A 27859-nucleotide genomic window follows, 5' to 3' on the forward strand; every position below is an offset into this window, starting at 1 on the left:
AGGCTGGTGGTGGCAGGGGCGGGAGGGCGGCTTGAATGATTCCAGCTCCCCCAGGCTGCTCAGGGCCCTGTGACCCAGAGAGGAGGGTGCTGGGGCCAGAGCAACTCTGGCCCACATGTGGTCTGAAGATGCCATCAGCATGGCCACCAGCAAGCAGCCCCAGATGTCAGCAGCATGCCTCTGGGGCCACAGCTGGTGGGAAGAGCCGGATACAGGACAGCAGCCTCCCCAGCCCCTGCATGACATCGCCACTGTCATCATCACCAACATCATCGCATCTCGAGAAAACTTGCCCACCCACCTCCTTGCCCACCTCCCAGACGCTCTAACGGCCACATGTCAGCTGCAGGGCTTAAGGCCCAGACTGGGGCCGTAAATAGCTTTGGCTCGGATGTGGAGGACACGTCACAGCTGACCTGGCCTGACCGAGGGCTGTGTGACCCACTTGCTGGGCATGCTTTGAGAGGCAGCAAGGCCGGCCCTCAGGACACCTGAGTCCGCATCCCAGCTCCACCTTAGACGTGCAGAGCGAGCCACGGCTGTCCGGTCCCCGCCTGAATCCAGTTTCCTTGTGTGTAGACAACGGGATTCCACCACATTATCTCTTAGACTTTCAAACTCTATCTACCCCCATTTGGTGCACCCAGAATCTTCTCCACCACCCACCTCCCCACTTGGGAGCCCCTCTTCAGCAGTACTTGCTTCCAAATTCTTGGTATCCCCATAACCATGTCGGAGGTAGGAAAAGACCTCACTCCCATTGTAAAGATGGGGAAACTGAGGCTGCTGGCTACTCAGGGTTTGCTCCACCAGAGGAAGAGCAGACGCTCCACCAGCCTCCCGGCCTGAGCAACACCACCCATCAGCCACCCCTGCTCTCTAAAAAGGGTAGGGAGGGGAGCAGGAGAGAGGCCTCTGAGGATTGTAACGGCAGGCAAAGCAGCCCTGACTTAGGTCCCCTAGCACTTGGGATGTGCTGGGGGCCACGGCAAGCAAACGCCTGACCACGGCAGCCAGGCCATGGCTGAACACCCAACAGAACTTTTGCCGCCCAGGCCGCCAGGCATGGACACCAAGCCGGCTTACCTGGCTCAAGGATCCCCCATCGCCTGCCCACCCTGCTGCCCCTTTGCTCTCCAAAGAGCACTCAGGTGGGAGGGCAGATGTGCCGCCCCCTGCCAGATGCTGTATAGAGACCCTGCACACCTCACCTCCCACCAGGCCCGTTCGGGGGACAGGTAATGACCACCCAGGGCCCCACCTGAGTGGCACTTGCCAAGGCCCACTTACCCGGCTGCCTTTGGGGCCAGGGTCTCCTACCGGTCCAGGTAACCCCTGAAACATAAAAGACAGAGGGGCAAGGACATAGGGAAACATTCTCCCTGCTGCCAACAACCCAGGGAAAGTCCTGTCTCCTCGGGGCCTCAGCTGCCCCCTCTGTAGAAAGGGAGTGGGGTTAGACCTGCAGTCTTTACACTGAGGACCCCACTCTGCCCCAGAGTCCTGGGGGAGTGGACGGGGGTGGGGGTGGGGAGGGGGAAGGAGAGACTAAGTGGGAGGAGCCTCTGAAGCCCCACCCCCACAGCGCCAGAAGACTTTCTTCTGCTGCCTCCCGAGCATCCTGTGCCCTACTGCCCTCAAACAGAGGGTTCCTTGGTCCAGCCCCCTGAATAGCCCTTTCTTTGGGGCCCACCCAGCGGGCACAGCTCCTCGGCCCCCAGCCTGCTGCTTCCCTCTGCCTGGGGGGCACCCGTGGCCATCTCCACACCACCATGGCCACCGAGCTTCCAGAAGCCATATACTGCACCTGCCTGCCAGGGTAACCTTTGGCCCCTGGGCTGCCCTCAGGTCCTGGCCGCCCCTGTAAAGGAATGAAGAGAAACATAAGGGAAGAGGAGACCCTGCCCAGCTCTGGGTCTGGGGGCCGGTGGGGGACCGGGGCTCACTCACAATGGACAAAGAAAAGGGCAGGAATGCGAGCTGAATGGGGAGGAAGGGGAAGCCACGGGCCTGCTGGGCCCCCAGCCCACCCCTCTGTGAAACCGGTCCGACCAGCTTAGAAGGACAAACCAAGCCCCCTTTGCTGGCCGCCCAGGACTGAGAAAGCTCTGAGAAGCCCTGGCTGGCTCTCCCACGCTGGCAGGGGCTGCTATTTGACTTGGGCCAGTACAGCCCAGATTCCTGCAAACCCCGTGGCGGCGTGCATAATATCCCCTAACATCGTCCGGAACAGGCCAGCTATTCATGGCTCTGACTGCAGTTGAGTGGCTCATGCCAACGCCAGGTCGGCGTGGACTCCAGCTCTTTCAGGCAGATGGGGCTGGCAGAGAGGTGGGGTAGGCTCGGGGCCCCCCGCAGTGTGGGAGGTACTAGGGTTCACTGGTGGAATGGAGCCCAGGGGAGGAGGCCAGGGGCAGAGAGGGGTGGAGCAGGGGGAGTGCAAGCAGGGCAGGGCTGAGGCCGAGGCCCTCACCTGTTCTCCGGGGTGCCCCGCCGGTCCAGGATAGCCCTTGTATCCCTGTGGGGGGTGATGGGGGGAAGAAAAGGCATCAGGCCAGGAAGGCCTCTGGGCCTTTGGATCAGGAGGCAGAGGCCCAGCCGCCCTGCCTGCCTTTTCAGCACCGCATGCTCTGTGGACGGCAGGCGGGGAGTGTGTGTTCAGTGACCACTCGCTGAATGGACACAAGGCCGTCAGGGTTGGCACCTGCTATGGCTTCTTCTGCCTCCGATGGCGCGCAGACCAGAAGTCATCAGGAGAGCTGCTCACTCCTCCCACAGCGCTTGTGAGCTGCACGGGGAGACAGCCCCCCCTCGGCAGAGTAACGCTGTATCCCAACCATTCCTTCCAAATCCAGACAGGGGTGAGCCCATCCGAAGCAGGGGCAGAGTGAGTTCTCAAGGGATGGGTGGACCAATTAGGACCTTCAGGTCTGGGATGTGATGCTGGGATCCGTGTCAAGACCTGCTCCTTCTCATAAACCCCCGTCAGAAAAGATCTCACCCGTACCGACCAAGTACATCGACCACAACAGTGGCCTCCCTTCCTCTCACTGGTCCCAGCCCCCATTCCACGGAGGAACAGGCCACTCAAATGTCTGATTGAGAAGTACTCTGGCCACAAGCCAGTACCAACCCTGACCCTCTGTCCCCACGGCCCAACCACCAGGTCTCTAGGTGAAGAGAATCGAACCAGTGTGTGCTTACCCATGGCCCTAGGGACGACCACCAGAGCCGTTTCCTAAGACTTAGGGGCTCTCCGAAGGGAAACCCGGGACTTCAAACTTCCATCAGCTCAGGGCAGCTGTGAACTAAGACCAGGCAGGGGCGGCCCCACAGATCTCTGTTAGACCCCCGGCACAGAGAGCCCAGGGCTTGGCTCTGACACCGTCCCTCACCTACCGTGCAACTCTGGTGGGATTCCCCCCTTCTCTGGACCTCAGCTGAGGGCACGAGAACTCTCAGGCCCCCTCGGCTCTGGTGTTTGCGAACTCCGAAGTTCTACGGCTCCCCCGGAGCGCGATAAACAAGACGATGCCTGTAGACCCCCTCTGTGTACTGCTGTTGACCCGAGACCACACCTGCATGACCCCCTCGCCCCCCCCCGAGACGCCAGCCAGAGAGGTGTGTGTTGGGGGGAGGGGTGGAATTATCATCTGCACTTTACGGAGGAGAAAACAGAGTCTCAGAGAACTCACTCCAAGCCCCACCGCTAAGTAGCAGTGGGCTCCCACTCACCGCCGGGTCCTTCTGGCACCTGAGGCCACACAGAGAGCCCTGCCGACATTCCAGGCACAGTCACCGTTCACGCATGTCCACAAACACACACCGGCACACGCACTCAGCACCCCCCGCGGACCCCCAGGAAGCAGGACTCTTAATGATAAACAGCAGTGTCGGTTGGATCCAAGAGGTCTGGGGAGTTTACAAGCATTCCTTCTGCACCTACTCATACCTCAGGACCGCTCGGCGATATGATTACATCTCACACGCGGGGCCCGCGAGACTGATGCAACGTGGCTTGTGAGTGTCTTCTACCTGGGGGGGTACGTTCTTTTCCCCAGGGAGCAAACCGAGGCGGAGGCCACAGCCGGGGGCTCGCACATGGAGTGGCTGAGACCTCTTGTGTCAGGCTGACCTGGAACTATCCTGCTTTGCCTACTGGATGGCTGTGTGATCTGAGGCCACTGGTGTCACCTCGCTGAGCCCTGGCTTCCTCTTTCGTAAATGGAAATAGAAGGACTGGCACATGGGTCACATGATATAATGTGTGCAAAGCACCTAGCACAGTACCCAGCATTAAATTCAGGGGCCCCGTGAAGACCTGCTGCTGTCACCATCGTGACCTTCATAGTTCATTCATTCATTCAACAAACACTTACTGAACTTTTATGTGCCAGCACCATTCCAGGCCTGGGATGAATGAGAAGACAACATCCTTTAGCCTTAATGGAGTTGACAGTCTAATTAAGGAGATATAAAAACAAATAAATATAAAAGGTAATGTCTGGGGGAGGGGGAAATGGGGAGTCATTGTTTTCGTGGGTGTAGAGCTTCAGTTTTGCAAGATGGGAAAGTTCTGGAGATGCCTTGCACCATGAGGATGTGAATGTGCTTAGCACTGCTGACCGTGCCTTTAAACACAGTTAAGATGGTAAATTTTATGTTGTGTGGTTTTTGCCGTAATTAAAAGTTAAAATTTTGAAAATGGTGACTGTGCGGTAGTGACCAGAGCTACAATGAAAAGTGAGCAGAGTCAGAGGACAGAGAGAGGCCGTGTTGGGGAGGGGTGGCAGCTGTGGCTGGGTAGCTGGGCAGGTGCTCTGAGGAGACAAATGACGGGAGCCTGAAACAGGGCTGGCCCTCTGGGAAAGGCATTCCCAGCAGAGGGAACAGTAGGTGCAGAAGCCCTGAGGCAAGAACCCTCTCAGGTGGGTTTGATGAAGACCTAGGCCCCTGTGACGGGAGCAGAATGAGCGAGGGGTGAGGCAGAGAGGGGTGGGTGGTTAAGAAGAAGCCAGAAGCCAGAGAAAGGGGACCAGGGAGCCCCTGAGCATCACCAGCTCCTTTGGCTTCGCCTGCAGTCAGGAAGGAATCTGCTGGAAACCAAGGCTCCAGCAGAGAAGTGTTGCCAGGGAGATCCAAGAAGATTTTAAGTAAACCCTTTACTCAGGACACAGGAAAAAGGAAATGCATTATCTTCAGGGATAGGGACAGTAGCCGGCCCTTTGCCTGGCCTGGTCCTAGAACTTTAAATAGACATATCAGCTCATCAACTCTTTGCGATCCCCTAGCAGGTAGGAGTTACCATACACAGTGCCAGACGAGGAAACAGAGGCTCAGAGAGGTAAAGAGACTTTCCTGAGGCTACACAGCTCTCCAGGGGCAAGGCCAGGGTGTGACTCCAGTCCTTAAACCCTAACCACCCAATCACGGGATAAGACATACTTGAGGCCCAAGGCCCACGTAGAAGAGCCACAGGGCCACACAGGGAAAGACCCCCTTACAGACCTTCCTCCCCAGGACAGAGTGTCTGGCTCAGTACAGCATTTCCAGGGCAGAGGACCGTCACAGAACCCTGGAGTATCTGAGCCATCAATCTGCCCACTTTTCTCATTGGACAGACTTACCAGGGGGAAGGGACTTGCCCAAGGTCACTTAGCAAGTTATGGCCAAGACCAGGCTATTCCCCAGGACTCTAGACCCCCGGGCTGTGCTTTGTCCAACAGGCCACGATTCCTAGGTCTATCCCAAACAGTGGACCTTGAAGGGTCTTGCACGTTGCTGTGAACTACCCACTTCTCCTGGCTGGCTGAGAGCAGCAGAGGCTGAGCGAGGCCAAGGCGTGGGGGGGAAAGTGGGGGGAGGTTCCTATGCTCCCTGGAAGTACCTTAACAGTGTTTACCAAGCTGGGGCCAGCCAAATAGCTTCAAATGACAGGGCCCCAGGACCTGGAAGAATCTAAACCATTATCTTCTCCTGGGCCCCAGCAATTACGGGGTGAGTACTAACCGCAAGGTGGACCCACGGGCAGTGATTTCCCGCCTGTGTGATCGGTGCCTGACTGGTGCTAGGGGAGAGCAGACGCTTCAGGGGAGCTCCAGGGACCACAGAGTCTGTAAGGGGCCTCTGGCTGCCCAGCAGGCGGGTCTCCACAGGACCCGTGTTTATAATAGAACTCGGTCTATATTTTGGTTTGGGAGCCAGATTAATCATTGCTTACAATGCACAAGGAGAAACCAGACATCACCTCACTGTTGCTGCAGACAGCCTCCCCGTCGGCCGGGATGCTATTTGGGCTTTGGGCAGGGAGCGTGGGGGGGGGGGGTCCTGTTCTTGCCTGGGGGTCCTGGGGAGCAATGTGTGCCTAGACCTCAGCCGTTCCCCTAGCTCCACCTCAGTGTGCAAGGCCCCAGTTTCTCTTGCAGTAACACGGAACTTACCACGCTTGCTGAGCGCTCCATGAGACCCCCTAAACTTCTCGACCACCTCCACAGCCCATCGGGGGCAGTCAGCAGGACAGAGAGCCCCATTTGACAGAAAGGATCAGTGAGGAAGAAACAGGCCAGGAGGCTGTGACTCATTACATGATACTGGCCAAGTCCCTCCTCCTCTCTGGACCTCAGTTTTCCCTGTTGGCCTCTCAAAGCATTGTGTCGGTTCAGAAATTGTAGGGATCAGAAATGTGTGGTCTGTCCAAAAGTGCAGTCCATCATGACGCAGCCAGGCACCTGCCATCAAGCTCTGCTCAGTGGGTACCTGGGACAGGTCGGGCAGGAACACATCATTTCTGTCTGGCTCATTCATTCAAACAATTGTTCATTCATTCAACTAAGGTTTGCTGAACCCCAGACATGACCCTGTGTTAAGCATGAAGAATACACTGGTGAACACAACAAACTCATTCCCTACCTTCTAGAAGGTAACACATATTAAGTGGAATGAAGGAGAAGCATTGCATGCTAAGACAGTGTAGATAGCCAACCGGAAGTTGTGGCATTGTAAACAGGCTCGAAGGAGGGGCCAGGTTGGACAGCAGAGCTCAGAAACGGCGGTGGGCCTAGGCCCCAGAAGCCCAGGGCAGCCCAGCAGCAGGGGAGCCTGGAGAAGGTTCTAGGTAGGGGCTCTGCATGGAAGTGGCCAACTCAGGTGGCACAAGGAGGGCCTGTGGGCAGGGTGAGGGTTGCAAAAAGGAGCTGGGAAGAAGTTTCAACTGGAGTCCCAATTTCATTCCATTAGTCATGTCTACGTGGGGCAATGTGTTAAGAAGGATTCTGAGGTCACATCAGGGCTTGACAGGAAAGATCAATGAGTGGTGTCTGCCACAGGCAGGGGAGGAGGGAGGTATGCGACAGGACAGATGCCTGTGTCCCGCACTGTGCTAAGCGCCTCATAAGGAGACAAGGGTGAACGGGGCCTCTGTGCACTTGTTCCAGCTGACAAATGCGCCAAGGACACCAGACAGTCTCCCGCCAGCCGAATGCTCGGAGTCCTGGAAAGGCTAAGAAGGTGGGCCGGGTGATCAGGGGAAGAAGGTGTGACTTTTGCCTGGAGGTTGCTGGGAGGGCGCTCTTGGAGAAGATGGTGTTGGAGAGTAGAATTGAGGGACAGATGCGTGCAGATGAGCGTGGAAGATCATGCCGGGGGAGGGCACAGCATAAGCAAACGCAGGGAGACAGGAAGGCCCAGGACGGAGGGGGGCTTCCGTACCACAGTTTCTCAGCCCGGGGCTCTACTGACACCGTGGGCCGGGTTAGTCTTTGCTGAGGAGGGGAGGCTGTCCTGAGCATTGTGGGAAGTTTAACAGCATCTCTGGCTTCTACCTGTTAGAAGCTGGTGGCCCCCCTCTCCCAGCTGTGATGGCCAAAAATGTCTCCAGACATTGCTCACTGTTCCCTGGGGGGCAAAATCACCCCCAGCTGGGAAGCACGGCTCTAAGGAGAGAAGGCAAGGTGGTCGGCCCAGGGACAGCACAGGATTCCACCCGCCCGAAGTGCAAATAGGATTCTGGTAGCCTTCTTGGCTAGTGGAAGGTGGTTAGCTGGTAACTAGGCAAGATGACTGATGGTCCCACATGGGCAAGACCTTCAGTGCTTTTCCTTCATGATCGTGATCATTCATTCATTCAACAAACATGCATGCAGTGCCTACAAGTGCCAGCCCCATGCTAGTGCTGGGGCTAGAACATCTCATGTCACCCAACCTCTCCCTGTATCCCAACTGAGGCTCAGTGAGATGAGGCCACTTGCCCAAGCTCACACGGCAGGAGAGGGGACAGAGCTGGGTTCCATCCAGGTCTGTCCGGCCTGTTCTGTGCGCCTGCCCAGCCCTTGGGAGTTGGCTTGGCAAAGGCCCTCAGCAAACATCGCAGATGGATGGCAGACAAATGAACCTTCTCAGCCGGAGAGGCTCTTTTTTTCCCACTTAACGGGGCCTCTCTTATTTGAAAAGCTGTCTCAATCAGCGTTGTGCAGAGAAAGGGCTTGAAGGCCAGAGACCTGGATTCAAATTCCAACTCTGCAGCTTAGCAATTCTGGAAGGTATTTCATGAAACCAGTGGTTCTCAGTCTCGGCTGCACAAGAGAATCTTGTACCTGGGTCCCACTCACACTAACGGGACCAGAGTCCCTGCCCACAGCCCCCAGCCGGTTCTAATGCACAGTGAGGCAGGGGCGGGGGCACGGGGAGCACAACGACAGAACTCCGTCTCCACGAGGCCCTCGATAAGCTCGTTGGCCTTTAACACCAGTGTCAGCACTGGTGACCTGGGCGAGCCTGGGACCTACGTGCTTATTTGCTGAACAACTGGAAGAATGAACGAATGAACGAATGAATGAATGAGGTCAATTTGAGCCTCGGTTTTCTCAGCTGTAAAACAGGCGTAATAGTGCTTTAACTCTTGGAGGTTCTTGTGAGGAAACAATGTGACAAAGGACAGTCACTCCTTGCGTCACCTCTAATTGGCCATGGGAACCCTCATGGGAACCCTCACAACCAAAACTCCCTTTCTCCCGCCTATTTTTGTCCATTTTCCATTTGTCCTTCTATTTTTTTTTTTTAAGATTTTATTTATTTATTTGACAGAGATAGAGACAGCCAGCGAGAGAGGGAACACAAGCAGGGGGAGTGGGAGAGGAAGAAGCAGGCTCATAGCGGAAGAGCCTGATGCGGGGCTCGATCCCATCACGCCGGGAACACGCCCTGAGCCGAAGGCAGACGCTTAACCGCTGTGCCACCCAGGCGCCCCTGTCCTTCTATTTTTACTGTTTTTCTTTTTATTATCTGTCGCCCCACCACGCGCACAAGAATGTGAGTTCCAGGGGGACAGGGATTTTTGTCTATTTACTCAGCTCCACACCTTGCCTCCTGCCTGGCACATGATAAGCGTTCCATCACTTCTGTCGAATAAATGAATGAATAGGATTATTGGTGTCATGCTGAGGTGACACCCCAATCCGACGGGCTAGTGAGCAAAGAGGATGCTGACTTCACCTCTCACCCACTGACGTCCCCTCTCTCCCAAGGCTCCCCACACGAGACGATGCAGAGAAGCCACGGAAGAGCATCAGGGCAAAGTGGCCGCTGTTGTCACCGAAGAGGCTCATGGGAGGAGAGGGTGCTTACAAACAGTGATGATTCCAGTACCATTCTACCCGATTGGTCCTCCTCCCCGGCCCTCACGACTGGTCAGGGGTCCCGGCCTTGGGACCTGAGCCCCGCCATGCTCTGCCCATTGGCCTGCCACGGACAAACTCCTGCATGTTTGCCTGAGCTGGGGTCCGGGGCCACTGTGTAAATGCCTTTTTCAGTTTCCTAACTACACAGAGACTCTGCCTTAGTTGGGAAAAGATGCTTCTCCCTTCTCAGGTGAGCTGGTCCCTCTTGGATGGGGGCTCTGGGCCTCCCTGGACATCTGCTGAGAGCAGAGAGCCCTGGACCCCTGGCAGGAGCAGGTCTAGTCTGCTTTTCCCATCTCCTGCCACCTCTACTAGACTCCCACCCCCACGCAGAGCGAGACCACCACGGGCTGCTTTATGAGCCGGTACTGGAAAGAGACTTTTCCACTCACACCTCATCCATCAGAAAGTGCTGGAGCACGGAGGGGAAGTGAGTGGGGAGAGGGAGTCCCTGTGTTCTCTGAGCCAGAAAATCCCATGTTTCCTCAGCTCACAGACAGCCACAGACTCCTGTCTGGGTCTGGCCTCTTCAGATTTATGCTCTGGCCATGGAGGGTGGAGAAGGAGATCCAGGAGACCTCATGCTCCAAGTGCCACAGGGACCCTCAGAGCAAGGACAACATGGAGCCAGGAGACACTACATCTGTTCAGACAAGAACCAGATGGCCCAGAGAGCAGGGGGGCTGCAGCCACAGCAGGGAGCCAGGGCGCAAGCCGAAGACGTGGCCTAGTAGCCCTAGGCCGATACACCTCCTGGAATCCCCACCAGCAATCCTGCAGAACGCAATCGACCCTTGGCCTGCACGGTCTTCCCCACCCCCACCCCCATTTCCTGAACACCTACTATGCACAGGCCCTGTGCTAGGCTCCGTAGGGAGAGCACCAACCAGATTCGCACGGTCTGGTTGGTGAAATAACCAAGCTAGACAGAAAGCGCACTGGACAAGGCAAAGCACTGAAAGCAAGGTGTACCTTTCGTCCAAGAGGTCCTGGATTCCCAGAGAGCCCAGGCAAGCCCACGTCGCCCTGCAAAACACAGACGAAGGGGTGAGGCGGGGGGAACAGGAGCAGAGACGCTCATGAAATGGCAGGCGTGTCCTCGCACGGCCAACTGTCTGCAAACGGGACTCCTGGAGGCCCAGAGGGCAGCCGAGTGGTTGGGCACCCAGCCCCTCCCCGCTAACCCAGTCACTCCATTTGATCTATTTTATACCCCGGACGTTGGCACAGGATATCAAGTAAGGAACGGGGTCTGCTGTTAAAACCGTGTTTGAAAACCACTGCCCCTCGGGACACACAACTTGTCTGCCTCGTTCTAGTCCGCTCTCTCTCTCTTTGCATTCCTGAGACACCTTCCCTTCTGCCCACTCCTCATCCTCGCTGGGCATGGTGGGCAGTAGGGGGCATTTCTGCTTTGAGACCTGAGAACGGACAACACAGGAGCAAGAGAGAAGCCCAGGCTCTTGGACTTTGTCAGGCCTGGATACAAACCTGCTCTGGACCTGACCAGCTCTGTGACCTCCAGCAAGCCACCTGCCTCTGAGGCCTCTCTGCTATCTCATCTGCAAGCTGGGCCCGTCTGTCCTGTGTTACAAGGTCTCGACGAGGAGCACGTGGGCATTTATATGAATGCTTACACCTAGTAAATGTTTGCTGCGTGAAAAAAATGTGAGGATGTGAAGGAATGAGCCACCTATATCTTGGGGAAATCAAAGGGGGCTGTGTCTTCTATGTGCCCAAGCACAGGAGGCCAGGTTGAGAAGCAGTGTTGTCTGTCAGGAGGGTTCTTGGGCTCATGCCCAGAATGAGCCAGACAGACTCGAGTGTTCCGTCCAGGATATGTATGTTTGAGAGCTGGGGGTCTTACTTAGAGTCTGGGTTTCCCTGTTCCTACCTGTCCTGTGCTCCTTCCAGGCCCCTTAATCAGTGTATGGGGGGATGCTTCGGGGATGGACGAAGTCCTCTGGCCTAAGTGTTCTTTTTTTCCTCGAGAAACTTCTGGTCCCGTAGCCCTTCAGAGTTAGAGAGCCCTGAATCTCTGGCCCGATCCCTTCCCATCTCCTAGAAATCCACAGACCTGTCTGCTCAAATTAACCTCAGAGGGGATTTTGAATGTTTGTTGGAAGCTTCCTGGGTGTATGCTAGCAAAAAGCTTCTGGATGCCAAGGGTCACCTAGAGGGCCCAACAGAAACGCAGGACATTACACAAAAGGTCACTCACCAACGGTGGGTCCGCAGGCAAAATCTTTTGTCAGTCTTATTGGTTGCACCCCCAAAGAAAGTACAGGGAATGACTTTGGGTTTGGCACGGGCTGAAGGACTTCAAGGAAAGCACCCAACCACACTCCTCCCTGGCTACTTTGTCACCTCCTGCCTCTGACACACAGTGTCTTCTGCTGGGGCACGGTGGTTTCCCTACTGTCCACTCCCCCACTTCCCTCGATGCTGGGGTCCCTGGAAACCTACCTTCACCCCATCGAGGGCCTTTCCTGGTGAGAGCCCTGGGTCCCCTTTCTGTCCCTGAAAGAAAAACAATTCTTTCTAGAATCATCTAGAGAGGCTATCTCCCCACAACCTCTGCTCAAAGTCCTATCCCCTGCTAAAATGCCCTCCCGCCCATCCCCCCCGCTCACACACCTCCAGGGGGGTCTTCTCCAGTTCCGTTCCTCCCTGCACTAACACCTTCCATAGCTCCCCACTGACTTCATGAGGACACCTCCAAACTCCTCCTTCCGTGACCCTTGTCCTCTATCATCTGGTCCCACCCACCCTCTGCAAACCACTTTCCAGTCGCCAAACTCACAGACAGGGTCCCTCTGTTCCTCGCCAGACCACAGCCCATCGTTAGCAACGCCCTGCACTTCCCTGCTGCCAGGTCCTGGCTCAGGCTGTCACCCCCGCCTAGAAAACCATTCCTCAAGCAGCATTCACCAAACCATAGACATTCTTCAAGATGCAGCTTGAATGTGTCCTCCTGACCAGCCGGCAGAGCTCTGATGACCAGTCCTTGCATGTGCGTGTGGCTAGGACTGCCCCCTGACTTGTTCCCCTGGGCTCTCAGAGCGTTTCTGAGAGACACATCAAAGAAGCATGTCCGATTCTTCTTGAATTTCTAGTATGCTCACCTCACTGTTCTCTATTTACTGAGGGTCTGTGCGGTAACACCACTACGTCTGCGCACAGCCCCTCACAGTGTGCAATACCCTGGTCTCATGAGATTCTCACAGCCTGATGAAGCAGGCAAGGGAAGTGTTATTACCCCCACACACACATCTGGGGAAACTGAGGCTAGGAGGAGGAAAGGGACGGCCTGAGGCCCCAAGCTGAGGCCCTGGCAGAGCTAAGACAGACCCCTGAGGTCCGTGTTCAGGGATGTCCTGGGACCCGATGAGTTACAATAGGCAGTAAATAGGGGAAAAACCAAGAAGCAGTGGGTTCCCCGTCAGAGACAAGCAGCCTTTGTGCCCAGCATATGGGAGGGTCCCCGTCGCAAGGGTCCTGGCTCTCCGAGCATGAGGCTCAGGGAGAGGACCTGTGGGTACACCAGCTGCGTCTCTTACAGGGCTGCACAGTGCTCCCGGCTGCCAGCCCACTCCTCGGGCCCCACATGGCTCAGTTACTCAGAAAACAGTCCTTTGGAGAGTCAGTCCACCCTGGTGTCACCTTCCAAGAACCCCTGATCTCTGCCCTCATGCTCGCTCCCACGCTCCCTCCCCAAGCTGGGCCCTGACTCAGAAGTCCTGGGGTGAAGGCATGGAATCCCAGAGGGACCTCGGGCAAGTCACTTCACTTCTCTGAGCCTCCATTTCCTAGCCTTAAAATGGGGGCTGCACAGCACACACACGCACACACAGACACGGGCACACACATGTGTGAGGGCACACGCACACCTACTCACACCTACACATACATGCACATATTCACATGCAGGCGTGTGCATACACATTCTCTCACACATAGGTGCACACACATGGGCACAATCACACATACACACGGGTGCGTGCAAACACACACAAGCATGCGGGTGCACACACACGTGCACATGGGTACGTGCTCACACACATACACATGCACACGGGTGCATGCTAACACACGCACGCACATGGGTGTTTGCTCACATGCACATCGGTGCATGTACACACACATGCACATGGGTGAGTGCACATGGGTGCATGCTCACACACGCGCACACAGGTGCATGCTCACACACACATGCACATGGGTGCATGCAAACACACACATGCACACGGGTACATGCTCACACGCACGTCGGTGCATGCACACACACATGCACACAGGTGAATGCTCACACACACACACACACACACGTACACACATCCATCATCATCTTAGGTTTCTTGGCAAGAAGCCAGTGAGATAATGGATGCGTCGCAAGGGAGAGGTGGTTTGGCCAACTTTAATTAGTTCCCATTTCGTTCCTTTCTTTGTCAGAACCCGGCCCTTCCAAATCCTGGCTCAGCTGCTCTCCACAAGAAGTCACTACATTCCAACGGGACAGAGCCTGAAAGAGGGCAGGTCCTTCAGAGCCACCTACACCATGTCCAACACTGTGTCCACTCGTCCTCTCAACACCCACTGGCTGCAACTCAGAACCGAGCTGCAGGTTCCGAGAGGCCAGGTCACTGCCTGGGGTGACACGCAGATAAGAGGCAAGGTCTTCCCATGTCTGGCTAGTGCCCACTCGGTCTGACTTCGAAGCACTCATTTACTCCTTTATGAATGAGAAGCCTGGATGCTTCTCCAGCACTCCCTCTGACCAGATGACAGCTGCCCCAGGCGAGAGACCAGCCCCTCCTTGTTGGAACACCAACTGTCTGTCCACCTGGGCCCCTCCAGGTCACTTCTGCAGAACCCAGCCTCTGAGATCTACCACCTCGCCCTGGCCACCCCTCACACACATCTCAGCTACCCACAAGCCCTGCTCCGATGCCTTTTATGTCCACAGTGCAAGTGCAAAGCCAGGCTCAGGGCTACCAAGGATTCCAATGGCCAAAAAAGGACAACAGCTTCTTCCCACTCCACCCTTGCCCACCTCGGTCTGCAGCAGCTGGGCTTGAAACACATTCAGGGGTGGGCCTTCGTGTATCCTGTTCTGTCGTTTTATAAAAGGGGAAACTGAGACCCCAAAAGATGATGGACTTGCTCCCTTGTCCGGGTTCCTTACCTGAGCCGTTTTCATTATTTATGGATTTCTCTCTGCATTCGTAGCAGCCAGCACAGTGCCGGCGATGTAATCCCTGCCCAAGTACAATAGCCACAAGTATAGATATATATTGAACATCTACTCTGAGCCAAGCTTTGGGGTGAATACAGAGAATACCGCAGGGGGAACATGACACAGTTCATGCTCATGGGGGATTCTCAAAAGAGAAACCAGACTGGGTGCTTTTCTGAGCCCTGGACACATGAATCTGTGGGGTAGCAACAATCACCATCCCATTTCACAAATGAGGAAACTAAGGCACAGAGAGGCTAAGTCACTTATCCACGGTCATGCAATTTGTAAATGGGACTTAGACTCAGGCAGTCTGGTTTCAGAGCCCAAGCTCTTTACATTTCAGTACACTACAGATCAAGAACTACCATCCAATGATAAGTGGAGTGAGGAGTATATCAGGGAGAACTTGACCCAGACTGAGGGGAAATCCCTGAAGGGAGTTCCAGCTAAGCTAAGGCTGGAGGAAGACAAGGAGGGAGGCAGATGAACTTTCAACTCCAGAGATGCTCGAGGCACCCCTAGTCAGGTGAAGGTGGAAAACTATATGTCTTCCCAGCCAGACTCCTACAGATACCCCAGTGAGAAATAGAAAGAATATATAAAGTCTAATTAATTGCTTACACATTGGTTAGAACAAGAACCTGGTTGCCAACCCAGCTCTCCACCCAACAAGCCTGTGCAACCCTGGGCAAGCCCCTTTCCCTGTCCGCATAGGGAATAGTACTTCTTCTGGACTAGTTAACAGAACCTCTGGGAACTAGAAGACAGATGGGAAAGTATATCCTCAACCATAAATGCTACAAATATAGTGGGAGTGGGGACTATGTTGAGCTCCTTTTCTGCAGGTAGGGTTGGGAAGCAGAGGAATAGAGGGCTCTGAGTGGCTGAGGTCTAGAGAGGGACTGACACAAAGGAGGAACACATCATGAAGGACTGGGAAATTCTGGGCCAGAAGTCCCCTGTGTAAGTCATCTCTAATCCAAGTACCCAGCACAGGGCCTGGTCCAGAGGAGGCATCATAAAATATTTCACAAATGAGCAAATGAATGAATAGACTCTCAAAAGACAACTCTAAGGCTGGGATTGGCTCAGACCGGCTTCCTCTGAAGATAACCTGGGCCTCCCACTACCACTATGTCATGTGTTTAGAAGTTCCAGCCAATGCAATAGGGCAAGAAAAACAAATGAGACAACTAGCCTTTGAGGAAAAGCAGACAAAAGTATGTCCTTTTTTGCAAACAATATGAGGACCTGTCTAGAAAATACAGGAGAACTAACTGAAATACTGTTAAAAATCAATAAAATCATACAGTACAGGGTGTGGTTACAAAATAAACACAAAAAGTACAAAAATACAGAAGTCAACAGTCCTCGTCAGTAGCTGACAGCCAGCTAGAAAATTGGGGAAAATATTGCACTCATAACAGCAACAAAAATATAAAATTTCTAAGCATACCAGAGCTGTGCAGGTCTTATGCAATAAAAGCTATAAAAGTTTACTAAGAGATGTTTAAAAAACTCAACCACATGAGAAGACATGCCCTGGTTTTAGATCGGAAAATGTAATATTTTAAAGCTGTTAATTCTTCACAAATTAATATACACTATTACAATACAATTGTATTGTATTGTATCTAATTGTATCTAATACAATTCCAATAAAAATCCCAAGGAAATGACTGAGATGGGCATTAAGTTCATCTGACAGAACAGACAGAAATATTTTAAAAGAACAAGAGGAGAAGACACGTAAAGATCATAGATGTCATATAAAACAATATCTTATCACAAAATAAATAAAGAGAGCAATGAAACATATTTAAATGGCCAGGAATAGACTCGACTCTATCATATAATAATCGGTAGAGTCAAGATTATTTAATAAATGGTTAACCATGGGGGAAAAAAATAAAGTTACAGCCCCATCTCGTACCCACCCCCCCATGGAGATTAATACCAGATGGTTTAAAATCTTTAAGAATACAAATGACACTATGAAATGACTAGGAATATAAATGAATACCTATCTGATCATGTGGTGGGAAAGAAATGTCTAAATATAAAAGTGAAGAACAATAAATTTTACATATGGGGGGCGCCTGGATGGCACAGCGGTTAAGCGTCTGCCTTCGGCTCAGGGCGTGATCCCGGCGTTATGGGATGGAGCCCCACATCAGGCTCCTCCGCTATGAGCCTGCTTCTTCCTCTCCCACTCCCCCTGCTTGTGTTCCCTCTCTCGCTGGCTGTCTCTATCTCTGTCGAATAAATAAATAAAATCTTAAAAAAAATAAAAATAAAAAAAATAAATTTTACATATGGGTGGAACCCTCTCCAAACTATCTGACGTAAGTTCCTAATAAGTAAGTGTTGGCTGTTATCATTGGTCCAAAAAAAATAGATAGAACTTTTATTTGTGAATATCATCATGAATACTCTTAATAGGCCAACAGCCAAACTGGAATATACTCATAAGGTGGAGGAAGCCTGTGTGATCTTAATATGTAAATATCAATAACTGTACAAATCCATAACGAAAGACAGCATCCCAACCCCCCAGATAAACAAATTCATCAATGATAAAGTACAAATGGAAAACAGATGTAAGAAAAGCACTCTTCTTCTAGATGGCCAATGAACTGAAGTGAAAGCCATAAATTGTCTTTTTAAAATCTCCTCCTCTGATGCCAGCAACAGCATGGATTGGCTCCATCTTTCTAGAAGGCAATTGCTAATAAAACAAGTAAACCCATAAAGCACTTACGTGCAGGGCATATTTTAAATCATTCATATATATGTACGTGCGTGCCTGTACGTGTGTATACACCTATATCTTGGCGTCTGTATGCATGCACTTTGAATAATAGGTTATATATGTATATGCTAACATATACATTATGTTACATGTATGTTAACATATATTAATATATGTTAAGAAATAAAAATTTTGATTTTGATTAAATATATATTATTTATATATAACTCATAATATATACATACTCAAATATATATATACACATATATATTATATATATATTACTTAATCTACAGAGGAAGCTGATAGAGCTATGGAGCGAAATTGGCTTGTAGCTAAAAGTACATGTAGGCTTTGGAGTTAGGCAGTAGAGGGTTCAAATCCTGTCTCTGCCACTTATCAGAAATATGACCCTGGGCCAGTTACTTAGCCACTTAGACCTTAGTTTTTTCATCTGTAAAATGGGGGTGATAACATCTGCCCTGCAAAGTGTGTTAGCTCTTGGCCAGTCCCTGGCCCAGTCCCCAAAATGCACTCAGTGCTTATCACTGGGCAGGGCCAGCTTACTTTCTTCTTGATACTTTCTAGACTATTCCACATATTCCTTAATGAGCATGCCCTACCTCTGTCATCGGAGGAAGGGGAAAAGCAGGCTGGGGTCTGAGAATCCTGCCGGCTTTCTCCACCTCAGCCCCCACCAGCTCCCAGCCGCCACCTGGCTCACCAAGGCTGCTCCTTCCTGCCAGCCTATCTCCCCCCGACCCCTCCCCGCTGCCTGAGGGCCCCTAATAACCCTGGGTAATTCACTGGACACTGAGCAGGCCACACCAGGGATGGAGCAGCCGCCAGCCCACAAGCGTGGGGCCGGGCACCTTATCCTCTGGCGTGGGCAGCCCTGGTTTTCCCGCACAGCCGGAGCCCCACTGCCTCTGGCCCAGAGCCCCTCACTGGCCCACGGCCCTGCATCCCCCCTGACTGCACCATGGTAAGCATCAGCCTCCCCAGCGGGCAGCTCTAGACCTCCTCGCTGGCTCCCGGCCGGGCCCCGCTCCTCAAGCTGCCCGAGTGGCCTCTGCAGACGTCATCCAATTGTATCACCTCTGCTAAAAACCTTTACATGTCTTCCCACTGCTGCTTGGACAAAGTCCAAAAGCCTTACCACCGCCTACCAGGCCTGCTGCCTGACCAGGCCTCCTCCTGCCCCTGTGCCTTGTCACCTGCTGTATTTCGACCTCAGTTTAACCCATCTGCCCTCTGGCAAGGTGCCCCTCACCTCCCAGACCAGCCCAATCCCCACCATGTTAGGCACCCGAGCACCCCGTGCCTCTCGTGTGGAGCCAGGATGGTGACATAATTCTGCCTTTATCAATGTGATCAGCTTGTTTCCACGGGAGCAGGGACTGTCCTTGCTGGGGCCCCAAAACAGGGCCAACACCTTGCCCGTGCTGACAGCTGACCCTTCCTTCCGCAGGCCAATGCCGCTCTAAGTGACTCAGTGACTCCTTGTGACAACTCGAGGGGGCCGCGACGCTTCCCATCCATTTTCTAGATGAGGAAACTGAGGCACAGAAAACTGAAATAATGTCCCCAGAGTCACGGAACTCGGACGTGACAGAGCTGGGGTTGGAACTTCAATCATTTGGCTCCAGAGTCTGTGCTCTTAACCTCTGCCCTTTCCTGCAGTAGCAAGTGTGGGTCGGTTGGCGACATGAATCAATCCAGTGACTCAACACTGGGCCTCCAAGGTCAGCCAATGCTGTCCTCCCAGGGGGCTGGCTTCTCTGCCTCATTCTCAAAGCCCTTGATCTTGACCCCATGTGGGAGCTGACCCTCCCTCTTCTTGATGGATCTGAACATGGGGTGTACCGTCTATGGCAGGTGGGTAAGGCCTTGGGGTCTAGGGGAGGCAGGTCACGAGGTAACAGCCCCGACAAGTGTCTTCCGCAGGCAAACCCAAGGACCCCGAAGACAGTCCTGCCAGTGCTGGTCACGGCCAGTAACCCAGGCAAGTCACCTTGGCATCTTTATGACCTCAAGTCCTTCATTCGGTCCTCCTCCCCTTCTTTATCCTCCTCAATCCGCTGGTCTCCCCCACCCCTCAGTCTTTATCCCACATGCCCATAAGCCCGCGAGGGCTCCATAACCTCACCGAAGCAGAGTGCACAGCGACCCATCCAGACAAAGGGCGGCCTCCCTGCCCCCCGGGCAGACCCTCCTGTTTGGCTGATTTCTCCATCAACCACACATAGTAGGTGCTCAGTAAACATTTGCTGGCTGAGGGAGATGACTGGATGGGGGGCCCGTGAGTGGCTCTAGAAGCCAACATCATGTGCGAGAGGAGGAGCCAGCCCAGGGCCTGGGGGAGGCCAGCCCTCCAATCCCACCAGGTCACCTCCCAGGCCCAAGGGGGATCTGGGACACGGGGAGGACCCTCTCCCCAGAATCACACCCTCTGTGCAGGTGCATAACATGGTCTTCCAACCTCAGCTCAGTCAGGAATTCCACCCCGGGAGAGCCTCTGCTTTCACCTTGTCCTGGCCACATCCCAGATCAAGGGTAGCCCAGGACTCGAGCCCAGCAAACTGGGGTCTCCCACCCAACTGGCCTGTCCTGGGGCCACCTCTGCTCACCCCTGGGCTGCAGGCCAGGTGTCGGGCAAAGGGCATAGCTTCTCCCCTTGGAGTTTAATGCAAGCGCTATTGGAAGAAGCACGCTCCCATCGCAGTGTCTTTTCTGGAACCCGCACCCTTATCTGTTAGACCCAGAAGCAGGTGGGAGTCCTGTCCAGGAGACCCCACGTCCACACGCCCCAGCTACACGTGGCAGCAGCAGGAGGAGTCACCTGCCAGGTACAAGCCTCCCCCGCCACCCCCAGAGCTGCTTCTCAAAATGGAGGGAGAAGCAGCTGAGGGCCCCCCCCCCCCTCCTGCCTCCGCACATCTGTTGGCAGGATGGGGGTAGGCTGCGGGCCAGACCGGGGCTGCTGTGGGCCTGGGACTGGGGCCCTGCCGTGTGGGGCCAGCATGGGCTGGAGAAGGAGCCAGTGGAGCATCTGCTGCCACAGAACCAAGGGATCAATCTGGAAGCTGGAGGGAGTGGAAAAGAATGGGCAGGAGCAGGAGGGAGCGGGAAGGACCGGCCAGTCCCCGAGCAGACCAAGAAAGGCGTGTTCCTGAGCAAACCTGGCAATTCCAAACAGCTGAGGATTCTCAGCCCCATGAGGTACCCGTGGCCGGGGAGGCCCGAGGCCCATGGAGAGCAGAGGTCTCCAAGGGGGCTCCCTCTTTCTGCCGGGCCCACAGGGGCAGGTCCTGCAGCCATTTCCTAGACGGCGTCTGCACGGGCCCAAGCCTTAGTGTCCCTATCTGTTTATGGGTACAGTATCTCCACCCATTTCTTTAGGTCTTTGTGGGGATCGAATGAAAACAAGCTACACAGAGTGCGTGCATGGGGAGTAGGGCCCACAGTAAGGCCCAACATATGGCCGATTATTATTGTCCGCGTTTGCCCAGGAAGACCGCTATGCTATCAAACACTGCACTATTCGCCTTGTTAAAACCAGAGCACTTCCAGGCACTTGGTAGCCACGGGGCACGTGAGGCTTCTGTGCTTGCTCTGCAAGGAAGGACCCCGGCCCAGCCCTGGCCGTGTGTCCCAAACTCCCAGACAAGCTGGTGGGCACCAGAGCTGGCCTTTGGAGGCTGCATGACCTGGGGACCAGTCGGCTAATGGCTCTTTCCTTAAGCCACTCCATCTGCACAACGTGCTTAGCAAAGGATGACCTTGGGCCTGGCTACCCTGGTTACCCTACAGAGGACAGGCTGGGCCGGGCAGTGTCCTAACCACGGGCCCCTCTGCCCTCCCTCCGGGCCTGCTTCACACTCCTTCAGCACAGCCCCTGCTCTCTTGGCTTCCCCGACCTTGCAACTGCCCTCCTCCTGTGTCTCCAGCCATACCTGGAGACTTTTCCCCATGACCTAAATGTTGCTGGCCTGGCACACTTTTTGGCGCTCTGGCTACTCAACTCCAAGCGCAGCCCTGGACAGCCCTGTTCGCTGCCGGAGCTCCAGGAACAGACCGAGGCGCTCCGGGGCTGGGGGTTCCCAGCAGGCATCAGGGCACTGTTCTCTCTGGTCTCTGTGGTCTCATCGGAAAGTTAACTGGAGCATTCCAAGAGGGTTCCGAGGGGCAGGGGGCATCTCTGTGCTGTTGTCTCCACCCCCCAAGGCTCATCTCCAGCTCAGCGCTCTGCAGAGCTTCGGAATCTCTGCCCATGCATTGTCTCCACCTGGCAGGGCTCCCAGTTCCCAAACGAACATCCTTGCCTTCCTTCTCTGGGGTGCCCCGGTTGGGTCACCAAGGCTAACACCAGGGTGTCACTGGTCTCTTGTCTCTCACCCATGACTGTGTCCTCCCCCCCCCCCCACATTGTGAATGCATCTGCTTTCCCTCCTTCCACACCCCTAAGCTGGCTGGGCTAGGCTCATCCCTCCCCCGTAACCCCCTGCCAGGTCTCCCTTCCTCTGCTCTGGTCCCCACCTCCAGTCCACATCCACACCCAGCTATCATTCCCAAACATGACCATGTCCCTCCCCAGCTCAAAAGATGACATGCCTAAATTTCCATCCCTAGTCCGACATTCAACGACTTCCCTATTTAGCAGCAAATGACCCTTCTTTCCTGCTTTCCTTTGAGGGCTCTAGGTTCCAACGGCCTTTCTCTCCCTAATCCCCCCCAACAAGCAGTTCCACTCCCAGGTCCTGTGTCACCGCCTGGCACTTGGGGGGCACTCACGGAGTGCCTGTGGCACTGAGGCCTTCCCACCAGGAGCCCCTTGGAAGCACCCCAAACGTAGCCCCAATCCCAGTACCTCCATGGCCCTACCTCCAGACCCCACAGCAAATACTCACTTTGGCTCCAGGAGGGCCGGGGAGGCCTGGATTTCCATAAGGCCCAGGAGGACCCTGAAAGGGAGAAGAAACAAAAGTGAGGGAAAACGGGGGTCACTCCGCTTCCCGCAGCAATGCCTTCCCCCCGCTGGGTCTTCTCACCTAGCCAAGTCTCAGCAGGACCGTCATGGCGGCCTACTTTTAGGGAGGGCCCCCTCGCTGCCCGGCCCTGCATTAAACACCTGCCATTATTATCTCATTTTACTCTACTAACCCACGAGGCAGGGCTGTTATTATTCCTCTTTTGAAGATGGAGCCGGTGCTCAGAGAGGCTGAGAACTTTCTCAGAGCACTCAGCAGCTCAGGGGCGGAGCTAGAGGTCAACCTCAGATGTGTGACTTCGGAACACAAGCCCTCAACCTCTGAATTTTACTTTTACTGCCTCCTGGCTCTCTCCCCTCTCCGGCGCAGCAGCCCTTCCCAGGCTGGCTCCCTGGGCTCAAAGCGCCCTTAGCTACTTGCTTCCCTCCACGGCTTCTCATCACGTTTGCCTGTGCCATTCCCATCATCTGGCGTGCCTTTCCCACCCACCCCCTCCAGCTGCCACCCACCCCGTCCTTCGAGGCCTGGCTCCCATGCCACCTCTCCTGGGGATCTTCTAGGACTTCTGCCTAAAGGCACCGCTCCCTTTTGACTCCAATGGGCCTGTGGTGTGAGCCTTTGGAGTTGAGAGCCCAGTGAAGGAAGGCCTTGGCGTCTTCTGAACAAAGATGCCTCCCTCCTGTGGCCACAGCCCAGCCAGAGAGCTCTCCCTTAGGTTCCTAAGAGCTCTGAGCTGACAGGTCCTCCAGGACCTGTGTGCCTTGGAGCAGCTAGGAAGACTGGGCCCAGGGAGTCGAAGAGTCTTGGCCAAGTCACACAGCAGAGAGGTGGCCAAGTGAGGGCTGGGACGCAGGCCTGTTGGCTTCAGGTCCAGGGCTTATTCATGGCACTAGATTTTCCCAGGTCCTATCTGAATCCTGTAGAACAGCTGGCCCCTGTTATGTCCACTTTCTCCGGCAAGGGCCCTGGGGTAGGGTCTTGCAGCCAGTAACATAAACAGAGCCCAAAGAGTCGGGTAATTCCTGAGAGTTTTTGTGCAGCAGGAATCATCTGGGGCATTGGGGGTGGGGAGAGGAGCCTGGAGAAGCCCGGTGGTGCCCCTCCACACCAGCTTCTAGACACACTGCCCTTGTCCCTGGCCCCTCTTGACTCATCTGGCTAGCTGTGTATGAACTTGCTTCCTTCCTCCCTCTCTGAGGCCAACTTTCCAGCTGCAGCCTGTCACATTCCAACGAAGGCACCTCCCCCTTCCTCGATGCCTGAACAGGGACCCTCCCCTTCTCCAAACACATCAAAAAGGAACAGTGTTCAGAAGCTCACTCGGCCTGGGGAACTGAGAACGGTGTCACTGGTGACCCTCCCCCTAAAATAACCCACTCTGCTACCCTCTCCAGCATTCCACCGAACACTGTCTCCCGGCACATGGGTGTGACCTGGAACCAGCCGTGAGCAAACCCCTGCCCCAGCCTTGCTGTCCCCAACAGTCCTATGAGTAACTAGGACCCCCAGTGGTTTCTAAGGAATCTGGAAGACCTGAGATGCTCACCCCAGGCCAGGCTCAGAACTCAGATGGAATTGGACATAAGTTGGGTAGGCGTGTTTGAGGAGGGGCCCTTGACCAGCACTCCAGAAACAGGCATGGGCTGTGGGAGGCCAAGGGTGGCCAAGGGTGGCTACCTTCTCCCCGGTTGTGCCCCCAGCTGCCCCGAAGATGGCGGGCTGGAGCGCTCGGCTACCCCATCTGCGGCGTGTGGAAGTGGGGGCTTCCTGCTTCCCCACCCCCACCTCCCCATCCCTCTCCAGCCACTGCTTTGCAAAGAAAAGGAGCACATAGTTGACTGGGAGCCAAGCAGACCAGTTCTATAAATCTGCAGCCCAGAAAGCCGGGTATGGGGAGGGCCCAGGGATTCCCCAACATCCTTCCATGGGCTGGGGAACTATGCGGAGGTGGGCAGGGGCACGCCACTGCGCTTTGGGTGACCTCAGGTAAGGCCCTGCCATTCCCTGAGCCCCAGAGCCATCATTCGTGCAGAGAGGAGCTGGGATGGTCTACTTTCCACATTCTACTATCTCTGGAATTTTATGATCTATGGAATTTCCAGCCTAGAAACGGGATGATGGCGGGGAGGTGAGGGGGGTGGGGGAGCACACAGAAAGCCTGAGAAGGCTGTTGGGAGAGTCATTCCCTCACTCATGGAATTTCATAGCTGGGAGGAACCTTGGAAATACGTTTCCAAGGAAATGCCTTGGAAAATCCTGAGCAGACCCCATATAGATGGGAAACTGAGGCCCAGAGAAGGGAAGGGATTTGCCTAAGATCACACAGCTTCTGGGGGGAAATGCTGTTGGCTTCCAGACTAGAACTCTTAAGCAACCATTGGCCCGGCACCGGCTGTGAGCAGGGCACTCTGCTAGGCATGTGTGAGAAAGAGAAAGAAACAGGGCCTGGCTCTGGCCCAGAGGGGCTCGTTTGGGTAGAGAGAGAAATCAGCACAATAGATGGTTAAGATCATAGGTTCTGGGGTCAGACCGTCTGGGTTCAATCCTAGCGCCGACACAGACACTCTGGTTGACTGTCTCCAAAGTAGCCGAACCTTTCTGAGCCTCAGTTTCCTCGCCTGCAATGTGGGGACAACATCGGAGACTCTTTCTCGGGACAGCTGGGCTGGTGGGATGAGATCTCGTGCACCCAGCTCTGCCAACAGAGTCCAGCAGTCTGCGCGAGCTTCAGGAAAGTGATCCGTGCCGTCCAGAGCAGCAGAGAAGCTGCTGCAGGCACTCGGAGAAGGGGCAGTCATCAGAAAACGAGGTGGCATTTGATCTCAGCAGGGGATGGAAGAGGAGCTTGCAAAGAAGGGCACACCAGGTCAGGTCAAGAGGCCGGCCCCAGCAAAAGTGCAGAGGAGGCATCTGGACGGGCAAGGTGCCTGCTAAGTCAGAGGGCCTCATCCCGGTCCCTGGCTGCAAGCTCCTGTGGCCAGCAGTAGCCCTGGTACCTCCGAGGTCCCCAGTTCTGGGTATGTGCTCCATGGAGACTGGAGCCAGGAGGAAATGCCGCTTCAGACAGCAGATTCCAGAGCCCTGGGCCCAGAGAGCACAGGGCCAGGTCTGGAGTAATTGCATAACCAGAACCATCCGCTGGGCTCCGAGCTAAAAATATGCCCCAGGCAGCTGTCTCTGCCAGAGCCTTGCCAGGCACCCAGCGTGGGAAAGGCTGATTCAGCCTGGGCACAGGTGCGAGGCGTCATGGGGCTGAGTCCTTTTGGGAAAGGGACAGATTTGCGTCCAAGAGGACCCCCAGGGGTGCCGGCATATGGTTCAGAGCCTGCCTTCCCATCCTGGCTCTTCTGTTTCCTCTGTGTTCGGTTTTCTCATCCCCAAAATGAGAATGATTATCCTGGCCCACGGCGGGGAAGGGGCTCAAACAAAGCAGCATCACATGCGTGCGAGGTGTAACAGAGTTCTTTTCCACACCAAGGCTCAGGCTAGCTCCTCTCAGCCACTGCGGCCCTGCGAAGCCACCCTCCCGCCTCTGACCAAACCTCTCAGCACGGGGAGCTCCCCCCTACCTTGCCCGTGTCGGCATCCCCACCCCAGGATGGCCCTGCGGAGTTGGGAAGAGGGCTACAAGGGTCGTGTCCTCCCAGGCCAGCTTTTTTTCCTGGACAAACGCTGAAACCCATCAGCTCAGGAGATGTGGTCGGCAGAAACCCCTTCTCTACTCCAGGCTGCCAAGGGTGATACCCGCCATGAACACCTGAGACCCCTGTAAGAGGTCGTTGCTGTTCCTATGCCATGCCCATCCACACAGCACCCCCAAAGGGCCCTAAGTCCACTTCAACGGACCAAGTGGAAAATGGGGACCATGAGGGGCAGGAAACAGCCTGAGGACACACGGTAAGGCTGGAACTTCAGGGGCAGTGGGACATAGGCCAAAGAGCCAACCAGACCCCCAAAGGACAGCATGTGATCACTTACCCGAGGCCCCCGTGCACCAGGGGGTCCAGGGAGCCCAGGCAGCCCAGGGGGACCCTGAAGGAAAGAGCAAGAAGACAGCGTCAGTGCCAAGGGGCAGCAGGGAATGGGTTCAAGCAGTCGTTCCCCACGCCCGGCCAGAGCTCTGGGCACGGACTCTCTGCGGCTGAGAAGAGGGGTTCTGAGGTCCCTGCCTAAGGAACTCATGCTTTTGGGGGCTTCCAGGCCTTTGCAGCTGCTGTTTCTTGGTCTTTGAAGTTTTCACCTTTTATTACTCAGCCAACTTACCCAGGGTGCCACCTCCTCCAGGAAGCCTTCCTTGATCCCTCCCCCAGATTAAGTCAAGTCCCCTCTTCCCATTTTTCATTTATATATTATTTAGGGAATTGCCCGCCCTAAAGCCTGTCTCTCCCACGAGACCATGGTCTCCTCAAAGGAACTAATTCTCTCTCTCCAGGGCTCAGCTAAATGTTTGATAAGATAAAACAGCAAGAGACCTCAGAGCTCAGCCAAGTTCTCTGCAGAGCCGGAGCAGAGAAGGGATTTGTCCAAGGTCACACCAAGCATCTTTACACGGTGGAGAGGCAGTGCAGCATAAAGAGTACAGGCAAAAGCTTTTGCATCAGACAGGCCTGGGTTCAAAGCCCATGCTGCCACTCACCAGCTGGGTTTGGGCAAGTTCTTTAGCCAGCCTGTGCCTATAAAATGGGGGCAATAACACCCTCTTCACAGCACTGTCACAAGGATGAAATGAGATGGTTAACATTTAACACAGTGACTGGGGTCTAATCATCACTCAAAGGTTCCATCTCTCCCAGTGGTCACAGCCTGGTCCAACTGTCATCACTGCTCCCTGAGAACCTGCAGCAGCCCCGTCATTGGTCTCCCCACCTCCACCGTCTCTCCTCTCCTGTTCTCCTCCACACGGCCTTGTTCATCTTCCCAAGGCACTCCGCTGCTCAACGACACTCAATGGCTCCCTATTTCCCAGAGAAGAAAGGCCTAACCCTGCAGCATGGAAGGGAGGCAGCCAAGTAGACTTACTAAATGGAGGGCTAACCTTTGTTCACATCCTAGTTTTGCCACTTAATAGCTGGAGACTTTGTGTAAGCATTTCAGCCTGAGTGTCCACTGCGCCCGGTCCCCTTGGGTTCAAAAGCCACTGCCCCATCCCCCCTGAAGGCATAAATGAGGATTAACTGAGTGCCTGATGTGAAGAACTGAACAC

At 54.7% G+C, this 27859-nt stretch overlaps 1 protein-coding gene across 6 annotated transcripts in view; it reads right to left on the bottom strand.

Annotated features, from left to right (window-relative positions):
• COL27A1 (collagen type XXVII alpha 1 chain) overlaps nucleotides 1–27859 on the bottom strand; it is a 134512-nt gene that overhangs the window by 86663 nt on the left and 19990 nt on the right. For 5 of the 6 annotated variants that reach the window (XM_087869436.1, XM_045791099.2, XM_087869438.1 and 2 more), the window contains exons 4-10: nucleotides 26635–26688; nucleotides 22576–22629; nucleotides 12141–12194; nucleotides 10647–10700; nucleotides 2474–2518; nucleotides 1808–1861; nucleotides 1291–1335 (exon numbers count right to left, since the gene is read on the bottom strand). In XM_087869436.1, coding sequence (XP_087725562.1) covers nucleotides 1291–1335; nucleotides 1808–1861; nucleotides 2474–2518; nucleotides 10647–10700; nucleotides 12141–12194; nucleotides 22576–22629; nucleotides 26635–26688 — 360 coding nt within the window. The remainder of the gene's footprint in view (nucleotides 1–1290; nucleotides 1336–1807; nucleotides 1862–2473; nucleotides 2519–10646; nucleotides 10701–12140; nucleotides 12195–22575; nucleotides 22630–26634; nucleotides 26689–27859) is intronic. The other variant, XM_087869437.1, reaches the window with a different exon arrangement.

Source organism: Ursus americanus, chromosome 18 (genome assembly GCF_024610735.1).
Source record: "Ursus americanus isolate L20-20 chromosome 18, mUrsAme1.1.p, whole genome shotgun sequence".
NCBI lineage: Eukaryota > Metazoa > Chordata > Mammalia > Carnivora > Ursidae > Ursus > Ursus americanus.